Source organism: Echeneis naucrates, chromosome 19 (genome assembly GCF_900963305.1).
Source record: "Echeneis naucrates chromosome 19, fEcheNa1.1, whole genome shotgun sequence".
Classification (NCBI taxonomy): Eukaryota; Metazoa; Chordata; class Actinopteri; order Carangiformes; family Echeneidae; genus Echeneis; species Echeneis naucrates.
In genome coordinates this window covers 5905054-5921640 of record NC_042529.1, presented here as the reverse complement: position 1 = coordinate 5921640, position 16587 = coordinate 5905054, and the positions used below count along the sequence as shown (strand labels likewise).

Below are 16587 nucleotides of genomic sequence, written 5' to 3'. Positions count from 1 at the left end.
TATGCAAACAAATCCCGACTTAGCAGCTGCATTTTCTAAGTTGGTGTGGGATGCCAGAATCCTGTCAAATGGGTGCTGGTCCTCTGGCAAAGGAATGATAAACACATTAATTGCCATGAAGAATGTAATCCATGTCGCTTTGTGGACATCAAGCCTGGCTGGTATTATAACAGAATGGGTTACCCTAATTAAGCTCTCTGCAAAAGCAAAAGTGGCTTCACATTTGAGAGATTAAGAGCAATTCTGCAGTTTCAAGGGCTGCATAGTTGAGCCTGGAGTCTGAGATAAAATCACAGCAGGAATCTGAAGTGATATTTAGACAACAATGTATGCCATTTCCTTTTGTATCCTTCAGAGACGTACTGATGACATGTCTAACAAACACAAGCCTGCAGCAGGAGTCAAGTATCGCGGCAGAAAGAGCGTTAAGTATATCACAACTGTACCTGTCATTCAGCTGTTCAGTCCACCATCCGAGAGGTGTTCGAGTCTCTGAGGAACACACAACCAGAAAGCACAAAACAGTGGATTAATGAAGAGCTAGGATGACAGCTCTCTGGCAGAGGCAACTGCAGCACTGGTCTCAGTCGGACATCCTCGCTGGCATGCCTGTCTCTGTCTCTCTCTCGCTCTCTCTCTCTCTCTCTCTCTCTCTCTCTCTCTCTCTGATCTGCGAGGTAATGTGTCTCTGCCCTGCTGATCACACACTACAACAGGCAGTGGTCTCGCATCATTAACGTGTCCTAATAAAGCGACTCAATGGCCATGTCCTTCAGTGAGGACGGGATCCCAGACAGGCACTCAGCAGGAGAGGGCAGGGAATGTAGAGGAGGGGCCGATGGGCAGCACAGCTCTCTGTCTGAGACTTAGTGGGGTGACAGCATGCTTCCTTGTTGCCGTTTTTTTATGTTACTTTTTCGTATGCAAGGCTGCTCGCCTGTGAGTGTGCATTTGTATGAGTAACGCGCAATACTGTGTGCGGGGATGTGCGAAAAGGATGTGGAGGCGGACCCAGAAAGGCTTACTCATCATCCAGTTCACTGTCCAATCACTATCAGAGGCTCCTGGCAGCACAATGCCTCCCACACATGGCAGACCTTTTAACAACTACCTCTATCACTTAAATGGAAGCATCACTTCTTAAACTTCTTTCAGACAGCCACAGCCATTAACCCTCTCTGACATCACGTAATGTGAAACTGCCAGGAGGCTGACGATCTGTAACAACTGCACGCAGATGACATCACGTAAACCTAATTCACTACGATGCTCTAATTACTCCGTTCATTAGTGGTTAACACATGCCATGTTGACGGCAAACAGGCTTACAGCTGGGCAAATACTTAAATTTAAGCTTGAGGTTCAGCTGCGGAGGGCTGTGTGCTCCACCTCTTGCAGTTGTAACCCTGAGGTCAGACCAACTTCTTATGCACTGGGTGTCCTATTTCATCCTGGGGGCTGCAGGAAGTTAAGAACAAAGCCGGCAGCATTCAGTGATATACCTGCACAGAGAAAAACTTTGTCCAAGCATAATCACGCCTGACAACAACTATGTGTGTGAAAGTATTGGCTTTCTTTCACAAGATAACACCTCACTGAAACTCATTTGCAAAAGTGAGTGAGCGGTTTTTGAGATATGGATGTAAACTCTACTGCTGCCACACCTGTTCCTTCCTTCCTGCAGCGCACGCCAAGACTCTTCTTGTTGTTGCAACACTGTGAATGTGAAACCAAACCCTCCCATGTAAACCGCGAAACGGCAGCAGAACATGAATGAATCAATCAGGGGAGGCAGCTGTCATGCACATGATTTTTGTTTTCTGGGAGACTTTTGTAAGAGGAAGTAACATTACAAAACACACATCAAGAAATTGTGAGATGGAGTTGCTCTGACATGTACAAATCCTTTCTTTCCTTTTATTTTTATGTTTTACTATTGGAAGGAGATAAGACAGAGCACAGATCCAAGAAGAGCGATGAAGACAATATGTTCTGCGACAGATTCCAGGAAACATCCTCTCTGCAAAATATTCTCCAATGGAAAAAAAAAAAAAAAAGGATCATACGGCTAATATCACCTGTCTGTTGAAATCCCTTCTCAGGCCTGGTGTCTTTATCAACCCCAAAAAGTAAATTTGCCAAAAATCTTTTGACAGGGACAGGAAAGAAAGAGGCATTAAAGAGGGAAATAATTCACCCGGGCTTGAGCTGAGCTACAACAAGTACGAGCCCGATAGTATTTTAAAAATAACTAAGCTTAGATCCAATAAGACGTTTTCAATTTCCTTCTTTCCATCATCTTTCCCCCCTTTAGAGATAGTCAGCTAAAAAATACTGCAGCTGCTAGGAAATCACGACGAATAAAATACCTAAGGGGATCAATTTTGGTGAAACATGATATTATTTAGAGTGCAGGAATCAAATATGACACCTTGTGGTTAAAATTATCTAATGCACTCCAATGCTTTCATCAGTGGGGGGCACAGATGTTCATTATCGAATGACATCTATTTCAGCTCCAAACAGGTGTTGAGACTGTGACTTGGTAAAACTTTACGGACACCAAAATTAGAGATATAAACAACAATTTCTCATATTTACACAAAGCATCACCTGGCCTTTAGGGGAATAAACTTGCCCAAATAAATTCCACGCCCTTCTAGTTTATCAGCGCCTGACCAACCTCCCTTTAAATAATCAATAATAAAACATGAACTATGATTAGAAGCTTTTCAAGTAAAGCCTGGGAGGAGTGAGGTTTCTGCTCGCTGCCTGTTTATCAAGATAAATCAAGCATAGATAGCTCAATCTTTTATGATCCAAGCGTTCATTCACGGAGGAGTTTCATGCTCTCAGCCTTGATTAATTGTGATGTTCCCAGTTTGATGTGTGCTCTCGGTTGTCAGGAGCCAGTTTCGGTCTTCCCCCGGGATGTAAGTGAGGTAAAGTGATATGAAGAGAGGAGACTGATCCCAGCTGGACTGGCTAAATCAAACAAAAGCCAGGAGCATGACACATCAAAGGCAGTCATGTGCTTTGTCTTAACATAGACTTTTCATTCTTTACATGGCACCTAATGGCCAGAAAGAACATATATTGGTGGAGTCCATGAATCTTAATCATGACTATGGATTTTTAAAAACATCTTTCTGTGCTGACATTATATTTTCAGAGCCATTAATTAAACGATCCCAAAATGCATTCTATTAAAAATATACTCCAGATTAAAAATCCTTTTTTTAAACTGGGTTGCTAACATGTTAACATTAACTATTTTATCAGTCAATTTTGCCCACGTGGATTTCAAGCCATTTAAAAGCAGCAACTTGATTTGATCCAAAAGTAGAAGTGAGAGCCTTTAAGACAAACAGCCTTGATTGTGTTTTCTTCTTTGTACTAGGCAAAAGCTAAATCACTGAAAATATGGGGAGTTATTTTAGAGTTACATTACTAGAAGGGTGGGGTGGCTGGTCCTAAAAAAAAGGTGGAAAAGTGACTTTAGTATTGCAGCACAAAGCTCGCTCACATCAGCCAGGACTTTTGCGACATTTTCACCACTTTTCGGGCACACAAGCCTCCGTCGCATCCACCAACAACAGTGTGGGACGTGTTAGTGCTTTGTAAGGAAATAAAAGAATCAAATGACATTATGAGGAAACTTGTTCAGGAGTTTCTATCAAGATAAAGCGGCAGCTGCAAGTCTCTGACTATAATGCAACGCGCAGTGCTCTGCGGGCATGGAGAGCGGAGGGGGGTGCCAAGCACATGCATGCTCCATCACCCTCACAAACTGCCCCTCAAGTATCGCCAAACTGCCCCACTGCGGGTATTTTAATGCACAGTCCAAGGAGCCGAGGAGACTCTTCGACACTTTGTATCCAAAGCGGCGTCCCTGTCCACTTTGAGGCTGCCGTAGTTGGCGCAACAAGAAGCGTAAACTTTAAAGATACTCACCATTTCGATACACGGCGGATGAAAAGGCGTCTGAGGAGAAAATGTTTTTTTTTTTTTGTTTTTTTTTTTGCCCTCCCCCAGAGATCGATTAGTCCGACGTGGAGGGTGAAGCCGAGGTTCAGCCCCTGCTGTTTATTCCACAACAGAAAATAGCATTAATTGATTTTATTTTAATTTTTTTTGTGTGTTTTCTGAGGAGATTTACGAGGAAAAGGAGGCTCTGCTGTGTGAATAAAGGCAGACGACGCATGCGCAGTCTGTGGCCATCCTCGGACACTCCAGTCCAAAAAAAAAAAAAAAAAAAAAAATCCTGGCAAATATTTTAATTCACTTTAACATCATTTTGAACTGGTGAACTTACTGTTCTGTATCTCTAGAGGGTTTCAGCAATGCTACACCATTTAAAATGGCTGTTAGTATTATAAGTATGTAATATTGGAAAAAAAAAAATCCAAAACACAATTGAAAAGCAGGCTATCACAAGGTCACAGAAATGAAATATCGGCCATACATCATCTGCAAAGCCTCTGTTAGAGAACTGAACCTCAGGAAGTTAGTGATGATAAAGCTGGATATGATACAGTGAGGTTTACTGGTTGTGTTTCTGACGCCAATATTTCCAGCTTTCATTGACCTTATCTCATCTTGTGTCATCTTAAAATCATCGGGTTAAGCCTTAAATACAAACCACCCACAGTAATATACAATAAATACCTAAAGAAAAGCACAATACCAGGCTATATTGTCCCATATTCATAATACTGATAAAACTGACTGCTGGATGATGTTTTGACATGTTTTTATGTTAATGTCTGATTAATCTGAGCCCAATAAGAACAGCAGCTCAATCGTGCTCCCTATAGTCCATTTCAGACGGTATTGAGTAGACTGCATTACACTATGGGAAAGGCTAACAATTAGTGTAAACCAAATAGCTGAAAACAATTAGTCCACGGATGGGGAATCGGGGTGCAGAAGCCCAGAGATCACGGCGCAAACAAAAAGTAGCGCTCCTTGTAAACACGCACCCGGGCGCCTCATTACCAAGTGAATGGATGATGAGCTGTCAGGTAACAAGTCTTGAGGACGCATGTCAATTTCCTTTAATGTTCTCAGCTACTTGTTAAACATGAAAGGGGGTGGGTGAGGGTATATAAGACACCCCTAATCTCCCAGCAGAGGAATTTGTCATTTACTGGCCTTAAACATGCGCTCATTGGGAGCTCTGGGCGTCGCGCTGCACGCATCTCTGCTGGTGCTGCTGGCTCAGGGGATCCACAAATCCAAAGATGGACTTTACGTGAGGCCGCCGCGTCGTCTTCCCGTCACGGATCGGCCCACCGGGTATCACCTGCCGACCTACATGATGCACCTCTACAGGAATTTCAAGCCAAACTTTTCCAGGCCGATGGATACGATGGAGCAGGATGCGGCGAGGCGAGCAGACACGGTGAAGAGTGTGACGGCCAGAGGTGAGATTTGGTTGATTGTTCTCGGAAAGGGAGTCAAAAACATAAATAAAGAAATGGAATTTCCACGAGGCACAAATGAGAATGGGGGAAGAGTTTATAAGCTTTAAAATGCTCTGTTGGATGTTAGTTTTTTCCCCCCATCTTGGCTCAAGTGTTGTCCTGTCAAAGCTGCGTGCCAGACGACCTCAGAGGGCTTCAATCCACATCCCACTCAGGGGGCGAATAACCAGGCAGGGATCAGTGTGTGAAAAGGCCGGTTTTCGGTATAATTCTCAAAGCAAACCTCTTTTTTTTTTTTCTTAAATAGGTGATGTTGATTAGATACCTCGCCAGACATCCCCCTATCCAAATCCCTTGTTAAGTCAAATCAACAACTTCTCTCAGTTCTTTTTCACACTTGGCTTGATTAGATTAGAGCTCGGGATTTAATGCTGGCACAAGCGGCCATCAGAGGGAACCCCCCCCCCCCAATCCCCACATCCCCACATCCCCCTGAATCAAATTTCACATGGCTGCTAGGTGTTAGAGTTATTACCTATTTGTCTGACTGAGGATATGCAGAAGCCAGGGCGACCAGAGATGTGTTAAATGATTGGTTTGGCACGGATGAGTGAGTGGATTAATATAAGAGTGGTTTCTACTTCTGATTAACAGTCCAGCTAAATGGGCCAAAGCACTGGACAATACCTATAAATGTAAAAAAAAAAACAAAAAGGTGGTTTCATCCTTTAGATGAATTTGAACCACACCTGTTCTCTGAATCACAATGACCCCCAGCATCCCTCCTCCATTACCTACATCCGTGGGTGCAGCACATGTTGTTCTACACTGGGCCTATAATATTGGCATATTTCCGATATTTGTTGAGGTATCAGGAAAGCTGTATCTTCATGTTGTGGTGTGAATGCAAGTGTCAGTTAAAATGTCATGTTAAAAACAACTGTTTTTGCACAAACTATATAAAAATGCATTATTTTAGTCTCTATCTTCTCACTATATCTTGTGAGGTTGATTTATTATCTAATCTTACTCCCACTCTCCACCTGTTCAGATTTATTTAATTCTTGCTGCAGAGACAGAAATAGCAATTATATATTGCTCTGGCAATATCATTTGTATTTGTCCTGATTTAGACTAAGCTCAGTGTCAAAGAGCAAAAATCCCTGTCAACTTCGATATCGCATTTAACAAGTAGCCTTTATTTCAGTGAAGCATTTTCAGCATGGTTTTTGTGTTGCAGTTTTTCCATAACAGGTGGATTCTGCTTTCACTGGCACATTCATTAATGCAGTTTACATATGAGTGGATCACATCTTTCATTGGATGTTCATCCTTAATGTCCACTTTATGAGAGCCTGTGTGATAAAGTATGAGTCCCAATGACGCTAATCTTTCTCTTTTTTCTTTATGAGGTTTGGCTTACCGACACAGGCGCTGGGTTGCGACCTTTGACCTCCACACCCTGCTGGCTGACAAACAGATCCAAGCAGCAGAGCTGAGAATCAGACTCCCTAGGACACCAAGCGCTTACAACATCTCAGTGGAGGTCTATCACCATGGCCAGGCATGCCATACGCACAAGCACTGCCAAGAACAGCAGCTGGTGGGGCTGCTCACCGAATCATCACTGGTCACTTCATCACAGAGTTGGAAAGTGTTCAACATGACAAGTCCTCTCTTGGACTGGCTCGGACAAAAATCTACAGAAAGAATTCAACTCAAAAAAGTATCTAGCAAGAGGAAAATGGTTCCTGATCAGCCTGTCGATGTGGCAAGCTCCAGGAGTGAACCGGACGTCAGTGACCGAGCCTTGCTGGTTGTCTTTTCACACACTGGCTCAGATGAAAACTCAAAGGCCAAAGCAAGCTTGCTTCATACAGCTGAACAATCCAAATTCTTGTCCCCCGCTGAAATCAAAAAGGCCTATTGGCCAAAGAGACGCAGGAGCAAGCGTGGCCAGCGAGAACAAACAGCAAGAAGTCTGCAGGTGTCCAAAAGAGGGAGTGAAAAATCTCTCTGCCGCAGAGTCAACCTGCATGTGGACTTTAATCAAATAGGCTGGGGCTCCTGGATCATCTTTCCTAAAAGATATAATGCCTACCGCTGTGAAGGTTCCTGCCCTGGTCCTTTGGGAGAAGTTTTAAATCCAACAAATCATGCTTACATGCAGGTGAGTACAATAGTATCTATCTATTTATCCATCTATCCCTTCTGTATAAACTGATTTAATTCTAAATAAAAAAATTCTCTGATTTTTCTCATCATTTTTTAGAGTTTATTGAAACATTATCACCCTGAGAGAGTGGCATCACCCTGCTGCGCCCCAACCAAGATGAGCCCATTAAGCATGCTGTACTACGAAAATGGAGAAATGCTACTTCGGCATCACGAAGACATGATTGTGGATGAGTGTGGCTGCCAGTGACAGCTGAAACCCCTTCGAAGCATGGCCTGTGTTGCTGAGTAGCGTAACAGCACAAAAAGGATGAAGCTGAAAAAAAAAAAACAAAACAATGGAAAACACTTAACCAGAAGGAAAAAGCTCTTCTATTTGTCACTGTATACTGTAAGATTGTGGCTGATCGATGTGTGGAGACAGAAATTTAGTTTGTGATGTGAGCTCTGGTTGGATTGAGAATTTAAGATTTGCTGAAACAAGAATACAATAATTTTTAAGCCTCTTGCTGCACAGCTGCATGCAGTTGTCACAATGTAAACAAACTATTTTGAATATTCCAGCACTGCTTTATTGTACACTAGTAATCGTGCAACTGAATAATGATGTATATTTAATGTAAATATTAAAGAAATTGTATTTATGTACCTTTTGCACATGGTGTGTGTATTTATTCAATAAGCATAAGAATGCTAAATAATAGTGGGTCTATATTTAATGTAACCTGTTTTTTTCTTTTTAGCACTATGACTCAAATCTGTTTTGGTTTTCTTTGATATATACTTATTCAAAATGTCTGATACAATAGAACACGCACATCAAGTTGGATAGACTTTTCCAGTTTCACGCTGTTTCAGCCAGTCATAGCCAAAGTTCACTGATGCTCGGCAATTCAAAAATAAAGCTCTGAATAGCAGAGTAATATCTAGCAAATGCTGTGAACTGGTTGTTAGTTGTCACAATGCCAAACTAAGTTCTATTCTTCTGAAGCCAGAGGGCTCATTGTATTCAGGTCCTTTGAAAATACACTGACGGACCAGGAATTTGCCAGAGTCATGACCACTGCAGTGGTCAAACTGGGAATAGTGGACCAGGACTCAAAGGTAAGAGAGCAATCCCAATCTCAGGCAAATATGAAAAAAAATATATATATATATCATCACGTTATACATATTTTTCTATTTGCTGCCTGTAGGTTCTGATCAGGCTAAAGTACTTAGTATGATGTTTAGTAGTGGAGAAGGATGAATAACTATAATTTGGAAACTGAGTGAATGTTATTTCATTCCACTGAGTCACTGAATTGAATTTCATGTTTTTATTATATGTAAATCTACTCTAATCGTTTTTTTTTATTTACATCTAATTCAACAGCAAAAATTTTACTTGAAATAAATTATCTGTATTATTTTTTCTTTAAATTTGCATTTAATTTAGTTAATTTAATGAACAATTATCTGGCGTTTTCATTTGGTGTCTTTAACCTAAAGAAAAATGTGTTCTGTGACAGGAATTAAAAACGACAAAGTGAAACTTGAATCATTATTTGGTTTGATTTGTTGTATTTCTGCGCGCTGACCGCGCAGCACTGATGCTCCTCATGTATCAGCTGCTAGCTGCTGCTAACTCCATGCTAACTCCATGCTAGCTCCATGCTAACTTCATGCTAGCTCATTTCACGCAGCAGCGACGAGTTATACAAAGTTTGTTATCTGTGTGAGGTGTCGGGCAGCCTGGGTATTACCTTTCCGAAGGATGTCCGAATATTTCTTTGGAGAATTGTCATCTTCCGGGGCTAAAAATACACACTTAGTTACCATATTAGACCGGGTCGCCCTGCTGTAGCCGGTGTTAGCTGATGTTAGCTAACACCAGCTAACGCTGCCAGGCTCCATAAGAGGGTGAGTGTCTTCTCTGTTGTTTCACCAAAAAAAAAAAGTCTGTAAAATAATGACTATCAGTAGACTCGACAGGCTCCATTTGTGTTTCTCTGACACAGTAAGGCTGAGCTATTGTCGGGCTAAACTTTATCTTACATTAAATTATGTGAATACTCGAACGGAAACATGATCGTCAACAGCCACTGAGTGGTTTCTACTTTTGGCTCAAGCTGCCGTAGAAACTTTTATTAATATCTGTCCACAGGTTTTATGTAGTAGTGAGGTAAATGCACAAAGTACTTGGAATAATATACTGTCATTATTTCTGACGCCATTATTCGACTGTCATACATCTCATTTATAAAAGTATGTTAAATGTTGTATGATCCTTCCTTAGGAGAAACTACTGCAGAGAAATGGCTGAAGCGGTTGCAAATGTGGCCCGGAGGGTCAATGCAATTGTAGAGGAGGGAAAAGACAGTTTGGGTAAGACTTTCTGAACTCATCTTTCATATTGTATGCAGCTCCCTTCTGCTGTCTCCTAACAGCTGAGTGAGTAGCTCCGAGTTTGTGCTGTTTCAGATTTCACCAGCAGATGGTGACAGAGGTTTGACTCAAATAACCATAAACTTATATCCCAAATGGATTTTTAATGGTAGATACTCAACACCGCTCTGATGTGGTAATGCTCAATAATCCCATAATTGCATTTTTTTTCCCTCTGTGCAGATCTGTCAAACTGCAAGCTAATTTCTTTCCCAGACGGTGTGTTCAAAGTCCTGAGGAGCGTCTCAGAAAACATCCGTGTCATCACATTGGCTGACAATGAGATTAAGGCGCTTTCCAACAAGTTCTTCTCAACCTTCAGTCAGCTGAGAGGTAGTGGACAATTAATACATCACAGCTCTTTGGTCCATGGAAGAAATTATGGTGTGGTTGCATTCAGCACGCTGTGACTGAGGTACAGTCAAGTCATCCCTTTATTCACTTATGTCTTGAAATTTTTGCAGAGCTGGATCTGCAAGGCAACGTTCTCACCAAGCTGCCCGATGCCGTGGGAGAAATGGAGCATTTGACCAGCATTAATCTGGCCAATAACAGCTTTACCGTCTTCCCAGATAAGGTTACTGAGGTTGCTACACTGGAGAGGATTAACCTGGAGGGAAATAGCATCACTGGTAATTAAGGCCTCTTGAATGTGTCAGAGAAATTTCAAAATTGGGTTAATGCTGAATTTTATTTCTCTTCTTTTCCTATAGAAATTCCCATGGAGAAGTTGTCAGCTATGCCAGCACTCAAGTGGCTAAACGTGAAGTCAAACCCTTTAGACTCAAACACTCAGTCTGCTCTGCTGTCTCCCTACAGTTTTGACATTTTGTCTGCAACAGAGTCATGAATGACATTTGGCATACCACATATAGACTGCATGCTGTGTGCCTTTAGCTACTTGAGTTGGCGTTTTTGTGCCTGAGATGTGATGATTCGCAATACTTGAAGATCACCATGCTGTATAAGAAACAAGAGTGCAGAGGTGGGTGAAGGTGGCATCATCTTAGATTGAGATTTACACCATGTATGTGACCGCGCCTTGTGACATCTACTTTGTATTCTGGCTAACTGCAAAGGGCTGATGAACTTGACATTTGGAGATGAAAGCGATTCATCTTTATCCACAGTTAGACCTTTTTTTTTATATCTCATTTGAGATACTTGCAATCACTTATTTATTGTTTGTAATGATATAAAAAGTTTTTTTTTTTTTTTATTAAAGCTTGTACAAAAGTAGCTGGGCATAGTTATTCATTTTTTCATTGAGTGACTCATTTATTGTTGAGAAAATATCAAATGAAATGTTGATTTGCTATGCTTGAGTGAATACAGGTTCAACAAACATATTTTATTTAGGGCAATTCCCTGAAGAACAAAAATGTACAAAACCTCTTGGTAGAGAAATAATTCCTTCAGCTCCAGGTAATGGTTATTTTTTCAATCAGCTATGACAATCAGTTCAGCAACATCAATCGATTATTAAATAGTTCTTGGTTTATTTTCTGTTAATCAGTTAATTTACAGTTTTCTCAGTAACTTATTAAGGTTCACATCTACTTATTTTTTCCTCAAAAAGAACATCAGCTACTTTAAAGTTGTAATGCTAATCCCAGTCAGGACATTGGCGTATTTAACGGACAAGCAAATTCCTGAAGCTACCTGGTCACCGCGGTTGGTTTTAGTTGGTAAGAGAGAAAGTGCAGATGGCAGCGTAAGTGCTAATCAAGCTCTTAAATCCTCCATCTGTAATGACGGCTGTAGATAACACAGACTGATCCGTAGTGGAGTGATTAAAAGTGTTTTGCTCTTGACTTTCCCGGTATTTAAATAGCATTGTTGAGTCTCGATCACGTAAGATGAAGTTTGGGCTGACTGGATCCTTCCTGTCAGACAGGCACAAGAGGGTTTAGGCATTATGATATATTTATACGGAGTTCATTATGACTGGATTATTTTGTGTGTTTTGTTTAGTTTTTTCCCTGAGTTAAGAGAGCCTGCCAAGCTCACACACACACACACACACACACACACACACACACACACACACACACACACACACACACACACACACACACACACACACACACACACACACACACACACACACACACACGTCAGCCCATGGAGAATATCTCCTGACCCAAAGGGCTGCAGACTTAAAGCATCACATGACGGCTGGCTGCAGCCTTGCATTGGGCATCATGTATTCTGAATCACTTTAATTATCCATATACCAGAGGAAAACTGTGGTCATTTTTTATTTTAGTAGCTCCAGGGTACATTTATAGATGTTCAGCTCTCCAAGCCAAGATGCATATATTCTACTTAGGGAGTTTATTGAACCATTTCCCCAAATTATGAGTGTAATTCATAAAAACTTCTTCACTATGTAATAAAAATAACATACATACACTACCAGTCAAGTTTGGACACACTTTCCCATTCAAATGAATAGGAAAGTACGTCAAAACGTTTCACAGATAGTGTATATTCATTGCAATTATTTTAAATGAGAACCATTTGGTAATTATACTCAGTATTACTATTGTAATATAGTATAACAGTACTATAGTAATAATAATAATAATAATAATAATGCTGTAGTGAATATACTTGTGGCTTAGTTCAGTAATGGTGTAAAAAGTCAAATAAATTAGCACCTACCTGTTTTTGAATAGTGGTGGATTTTAGAGAAACTTAGGGATAAATATTTTTAACAGAACACTCCTCAAACCAGGACCATAAGTATGTTATCAAATAGTTACAGTGAAACTCTGGAGGCAAGAAATCACAACTTGGGCATGCCACTCTAATCCTGCTTTGGTAATTGGTTTACAGCTAACACCAGTCAGCTCCATCTGTTTTTGTCTGAAAAGAGCTCTCAAAAGGCCACATCTTACAGCAGGGAAGTGGAAAACAAATCACTTCACACGCAAAGAGAGAAAGTAGAAACCACAAATTCATGTTGCAGCATAGAGAAGTGGCAATGATGAAGGATTAGCTGTTGATTACTATTCCAAGAAAGGCTGCTTCTCCCAGAGCTTTGCTTATCGATGTTTGCTACAGATTACAGAGTTGGATTTGATTCAAATGCAGAAAAGTGTAGCAAGCCAACAGAAACCAGCACACTTCTGTCATCTGGCCTTTACGCTCTTCATACAGCTGCTCTGTTGTCAGTTCTCTAACTTCAGCTTAAGTAGTGCGCATGTCTGCCTCAATGACTGCCTGTCACTCAGGATCTGCTTAGTTCTCCTTAGTTAGTGCAGAGACTGCAGAAGGTGAGTTTGGAACCAACAACAAACATGAGCTTTACCATCGAGGAGAGGGGCCGGCCCAACACCCAGGAGTACAGGGTGTTCTTTAGTAAGCAAAACTTATATAATTATTGATCTTTATGAGCTTGTGTTCTTGAATTTTAATTTGTGTGAATGAATCAGAGCTAAAATACACATTGACTTCACACAGAAAACTCTGAGGGTAACTACATCTCTCCGTTCCATGACATACCCGTCTACGCCAATGAGGCAGAGGTGAGCGTCATGGGTGTACATTCTGAATGACTTCTTTTACTGTTCACAGTGAAGCTGTGCATTTATATAGCACCTGTTTGTTGCTGGGTTTGATTGATAGGTACCCCCCCCCCCCACCCCAGGTTCCTCAGTCAGTTAACTGGCTTCAGTAAATGTACCTATAAATGCAAAGGTTCAAAAAAGTCCATTATGTGACTATTATGGCTCCTATGCGAAAAATTGATTTGTACAAAAAAAATGTACTGCCCCTCTTTCTCCTTTTTACAAGAGAGATGTTGGTTGTGAGTCATTTTCTGTCACCAGTTCGCTTTTCTGGTTACACAGTCTCGCTGGTAATAAAAAATTCTCACCAGTCATGTTTTGTGTTTTATACAGTACTCTGTGTATATCAGCAATTCCTTTCAGCTTTCTTCAAATTATGCAGAACTGTATTCAAAAGTAGAAAATCCACTGCCAGCATGATAAAATGGTGTTTCTTATCTTATTGCAGAATGTTTTTCATGCTGTGGTGGAGGTTCCAAGATGGACAAATGCAAAGATGGAGGCATGTGTTTACATAATTCATTCAAAAATATTGTAGGTGCACAGAGAAGCATATTCGTTGTCTGCACTTGTTAGAGATTTTTCTTGTGATGTGTTAAACAATTATGACTTGGTTATCATTACACTATCAAATATGATAGCAGTAAATGATTGCTGATCTGAATTGATCATAAAAGCCACATAATAATGGCAATTGTATGATTTTTCCTTTCCATTTAATTTTTTTTTTCCACCCACATTTTTCAGATTGCCACCAAAGATCCTCTCAATCCCCTAAAACAAGACGTGAAGAAAGGGAATCTCCGTTTTGTAGCAAATGTGTTTCCTCACAAAGGTTACATTTGGAATTATGGAGCCATCCCGCAGGCAAATCCTGTTCAAACAATATTGGATTAGAAGGAAACCAAATCATGTCTCTGTGCCGTCAAACATCTTCCTTTGCTTTCCCTTTTGACAGACATGGGAAGACCCTAACCACAAGGACAGCGACACAGGATGTTGCGGAGACAATGATCCTATTGACATATGTGACATAGGAAATAAGGTGGTGAAATAGCTGTTTGTGAATATTGGGGATACAGGCATGAATTCAGATGCTTTTTCCAAATGTGTGTCTCTAATTCTCAGGTGTGCTCACGAGGCGAGGTAATCAAAGTGAAGGTTTTGGGAACTCTGGCTTTGATCGATGAGGGGGAAACAGACTGGAAGGTCATTGTGATCAATACAGAGGATCCTCAAGCCGGCGACTTTAACGGTGGGAATACGCTGAAACACTCTGGCAAATAATACAGCTTACATTTTATTCTTTATTCTGTATTTCTCCTTTCTTGACTGGTCGCAGATATTGATGATGTGAGACGACTTAAGCCTGGATATCTGGAGGCAACCTTTGATTGGTTCAAAAGATATAAGGTCCCAGATGGGAAGCCTGAAAACCAGTTTGCTTTCAATGGAGAGTTCAAGGACAGGGTAATACGTTTCATTCTTATATTTAGCATTGTATTCTGTTACGCACCTTAATGTTTCATTTTATTATTCTGGTTTATTGAGACTTTCACGGAGGACGCAAATAAGGATATGGTATTTTTTTTTTTTAGGACTTTGCTATTGCAACGGTGAAGAGCACCCATGAGTTTTGGAAAGCACTGATCTCTCAAAAGACCAATGCTGGCGAGTTAAATTGGTGAGCATCTCGTAGTCATACTCGATTAATTAAGCAGTAGGGCACCTGTGAGTATTAGTGTTGGATAATTATCTGTCTGAATATACACAATTTTAGGTTATTTTGGCTTTTACAGCCAAAATTATTTCCTTCATTTTCTCTTTCGTGTCAGCATGAACTCCAGTGTCTCAGACAGTCCATTCTGCTGCTCTGCTGGAGATGCGGAGGCTGTGGTTAAGTCTGTAAGTTTCTTATTTTCACATGCTGATTTAAGAGGCCTGAACTTCAACAGCGATATAATAGAGATGATAGCCTGGTAACTACCAAACCCCTCAGACAAAAGCCATTGCTCATCAGGAATCATCATCAGGACAGAGGAAAACTGAAGTTGGTGTGGGCTTTAAAAAACTGCACTTCAAGATTTGCACTATTGGATTTATGACGGAATGTAATAATATAAAAATACCTTATCTATTCATTTCTACCTTATCTAGTTATTTGTGTGTGCTTTTTATTCTCTCTTTCATATGTCTGATGCTGCTGTAAAGTGCAAATTTCCCCACTGAGGGACTAATAAAGGATAAGATGACAATAACCCCTTTTAATGATTTCGCAGGCATGTGCTTTTGGAGCTGAGGATCCTATTCCAAGTTCAGGTGGGGGTTTTGTAAAATTCATTTGTTTTACTGCTCTAAGTGATGGTTGGAATGCTATTTAAAAAAAACAAACAAACAAAAAAAAAAAAAAAACAATGACACTATTTTGTTATTTTTCAGTTGACAAATGGTTTTACTATGAGAAGTAGAAAGGAAAATCCTGTGTTGAACGATGAAGATGTGACTTTTCCCCTCCTGTATTCCTTCCTTCACGCCTTCCATCTTATTTCTACATATCACAGCAATATATGAACGGAACAGATTGGATGCGTATTTTGTGTCACACTTTTCCTGTTTTTGTTTTATTGTGGTTATTCACACTTGGTTGTATGATGCTGCCATTGCTCAAACAGCTTTTGTGATTCTGGTACTTTGTAAAAGCACTTTTTATTTTCATTGTAGCCCATAATTTCAGGAAGGACAGATCATCATAATAAACCCACTACATCCCAGTATATGGTGTATTGCATTGATTTTACTGCCACTATCACATGACTAATATTATTATTAGTACACCTAAGCTGACCTACAAAATATTGATCCAAAGCGGATAATGGGCTCCTGGTATGAAAAGAAAAATTATGTTTCATTACGTTGCTCTTGTTACCCAGTTCTATACAAGGGTTCTATACAGTCCCTCCACAGGCTGATAATTCTTGTGAACC

At 40.5% G+C, this 16587-nt stretch overlaps 4 protein-coding genes across 6 annotated transcripts in view; 3 read left to right on the top strand and 1 right to left on the bottom strand.

Moving 5' to 3' along the window:
* Nucleotides 1–4176, bottom strand: part of pald1a (phosphatase domain containing paladin 1a) — a 43140-nt gene extending 38964 nt beyond the window's left edge. Inside the window, exons 1-2 of one of the 3 annotated variants that reach the window (XM_029527977.1) lie at nt 3955–4176; nt 447–492 (exon numbers count right to left, since the gene is read on the bottom strand). The gene's annotated coding sequence lies outside the window, so the exon portion shown is untranslated. Of the gene's footprint in view, nt 1–446; nt 855–3954 lie in introns of those variants that run through there. The other 2 variants (XM_029527978.1, XM_029527976.1) reach the window with 2 other exon arrangements.
* A 985-nt stretch (nt 4177–5161) lies between these two features.
* Nucleotides 5162–7851, top strand: ndr2 (nodal-related 2). Its single transcript, XM_029528114.1, has 3 exons — nt 5162–5426; nt 6839–7596; nt 7699–7851. Exons 1-3 carry the CDS (start codon nt 5162–5164, stop codon nt 7849–7851), a joined length of 1176 nt encoding a protein of 391 aa, XP_029383974.1.
* A 1410-nt stretch (nt 7852–9261) lies between these two features.
* Nucleotides 9262–11261, top strand: lrrc20 (leucine rich repeat containing 20). Its single transcript, XM_029528071.1, has 5 exons — nt 9262–9503; nt 9880–9968; nt 10212–10361; nt 10493–10660; nt 10742–11261. Exons 2-5 carry the CDS (start codon nt 9899–9901, stop codon nt 10876–10878), a joined length of 525 nt encoding a protein of 174 aa, XP_029383931.1. The 5' UTR covers nt 9262–9503; nt 9880–9898; the 3' UTR covers nt 10879–11261.
* Nucleotides 11262–13333: 2072 nt separating this feature from the next.
* Nucleotides 13334–16130, top strand: ppa1a (inorganic pyrophosphatase 1a). The gene is made up of 11 exons (XM_029527743.1): nt 13334–13394; nt 13497–13555; nt 14052–14105; nt 14351–14470; nt 14562–14648; nt 14732–14858; nt 14946–15073; nt 15202–15287; nt 15439–15508; nt 15883–15922; nt 16043–16130. The coding sequence occupies exons 1-11, from the start codon at nt 13334–13336 to the stop codon at nt 16069–16071; spliced, it is 861 nt and encodes a 286-aa protein (XP_029383603.1). The 3' UTR covers nt 16072–16130.
* Nucleotides 16131–16587: the final 457 nt, after the last annotated feature.

What these genes read in the sequence shown, in the direction of transcription:
- ndr2 (XM_029528114.1), top strand. Translation starts at nt 5,162, where the DNA reads ATGCGCTCATTGGGAGCTCTGGGCGTCGCGCTGCACGCATCTCTGCTG. An exon ending in GAAGAGTGTGACGGCCAGAG is followed by an intron (nt 5,427 to 6,838) that starts GTGAGATTTGGT and finishes TTTCTTTATGAG; the next exon opens with GTTTGGCTTACCGACACAGG. An exon ending in CAAATCATGCTTACATGCAG is followed by an intron (nt 7,597 to 7,698) that starts GTGAGTACAATA and finishes ATCATTTTTTAG; the next exon opens with AGTTTATTGAAACATTATCA.
- lrrc20 (XM_029528071.1), top strand. Translation starts at nt 9,899, where the DNA reads ATGGCTGAAGCGGTTGCAAATGTGGCCCGGAGGGTCAATGCAATTGTA. An exon ending in GGAGGGAAAAGACAGTTTGG is followed by an intron (nt 9,969 to 10,211) that starts GTAAGACTTTCT and finishes CCCTCTGTGCAG; the next exon opens with ATCTGTCAAACTGCAAGCTA. An exon ending in GGAGGGAAATAGCATCACTG is followed by an intron (nt 10,661 to 10,741) that starts GTAATTAAGGCC and finishes CTTTTCCTATAG; the next exon opens with AAATTCCCATGGAGAAGTTG.
- ppa1a (XM_029527743.1), top strand. Translation starts at nt 13,334, where the DNA reads ATGAGCTTTACCATCGAGGAGAGGGGCCGGCCCAACACCCAGGAGTAC. An exon ending in GGACAAATGCAAAGATGGAG is followed by an intron (nt 14,106 to 14,350) that starts GCATGTGTTTAC and finishes CACATTTTTCAG; the next exon opens with ATTGCCACCAAAGATCCTCT. An exon ending in ATGGAGAGTTCAAGGACAGG is followed by an intron (nt 15,074 to 15,201) that starts GTAATACGTTTC and finishes TTTTTTTTTTAG; the next exon opens with GACTTTGCTATTGCAACGGT.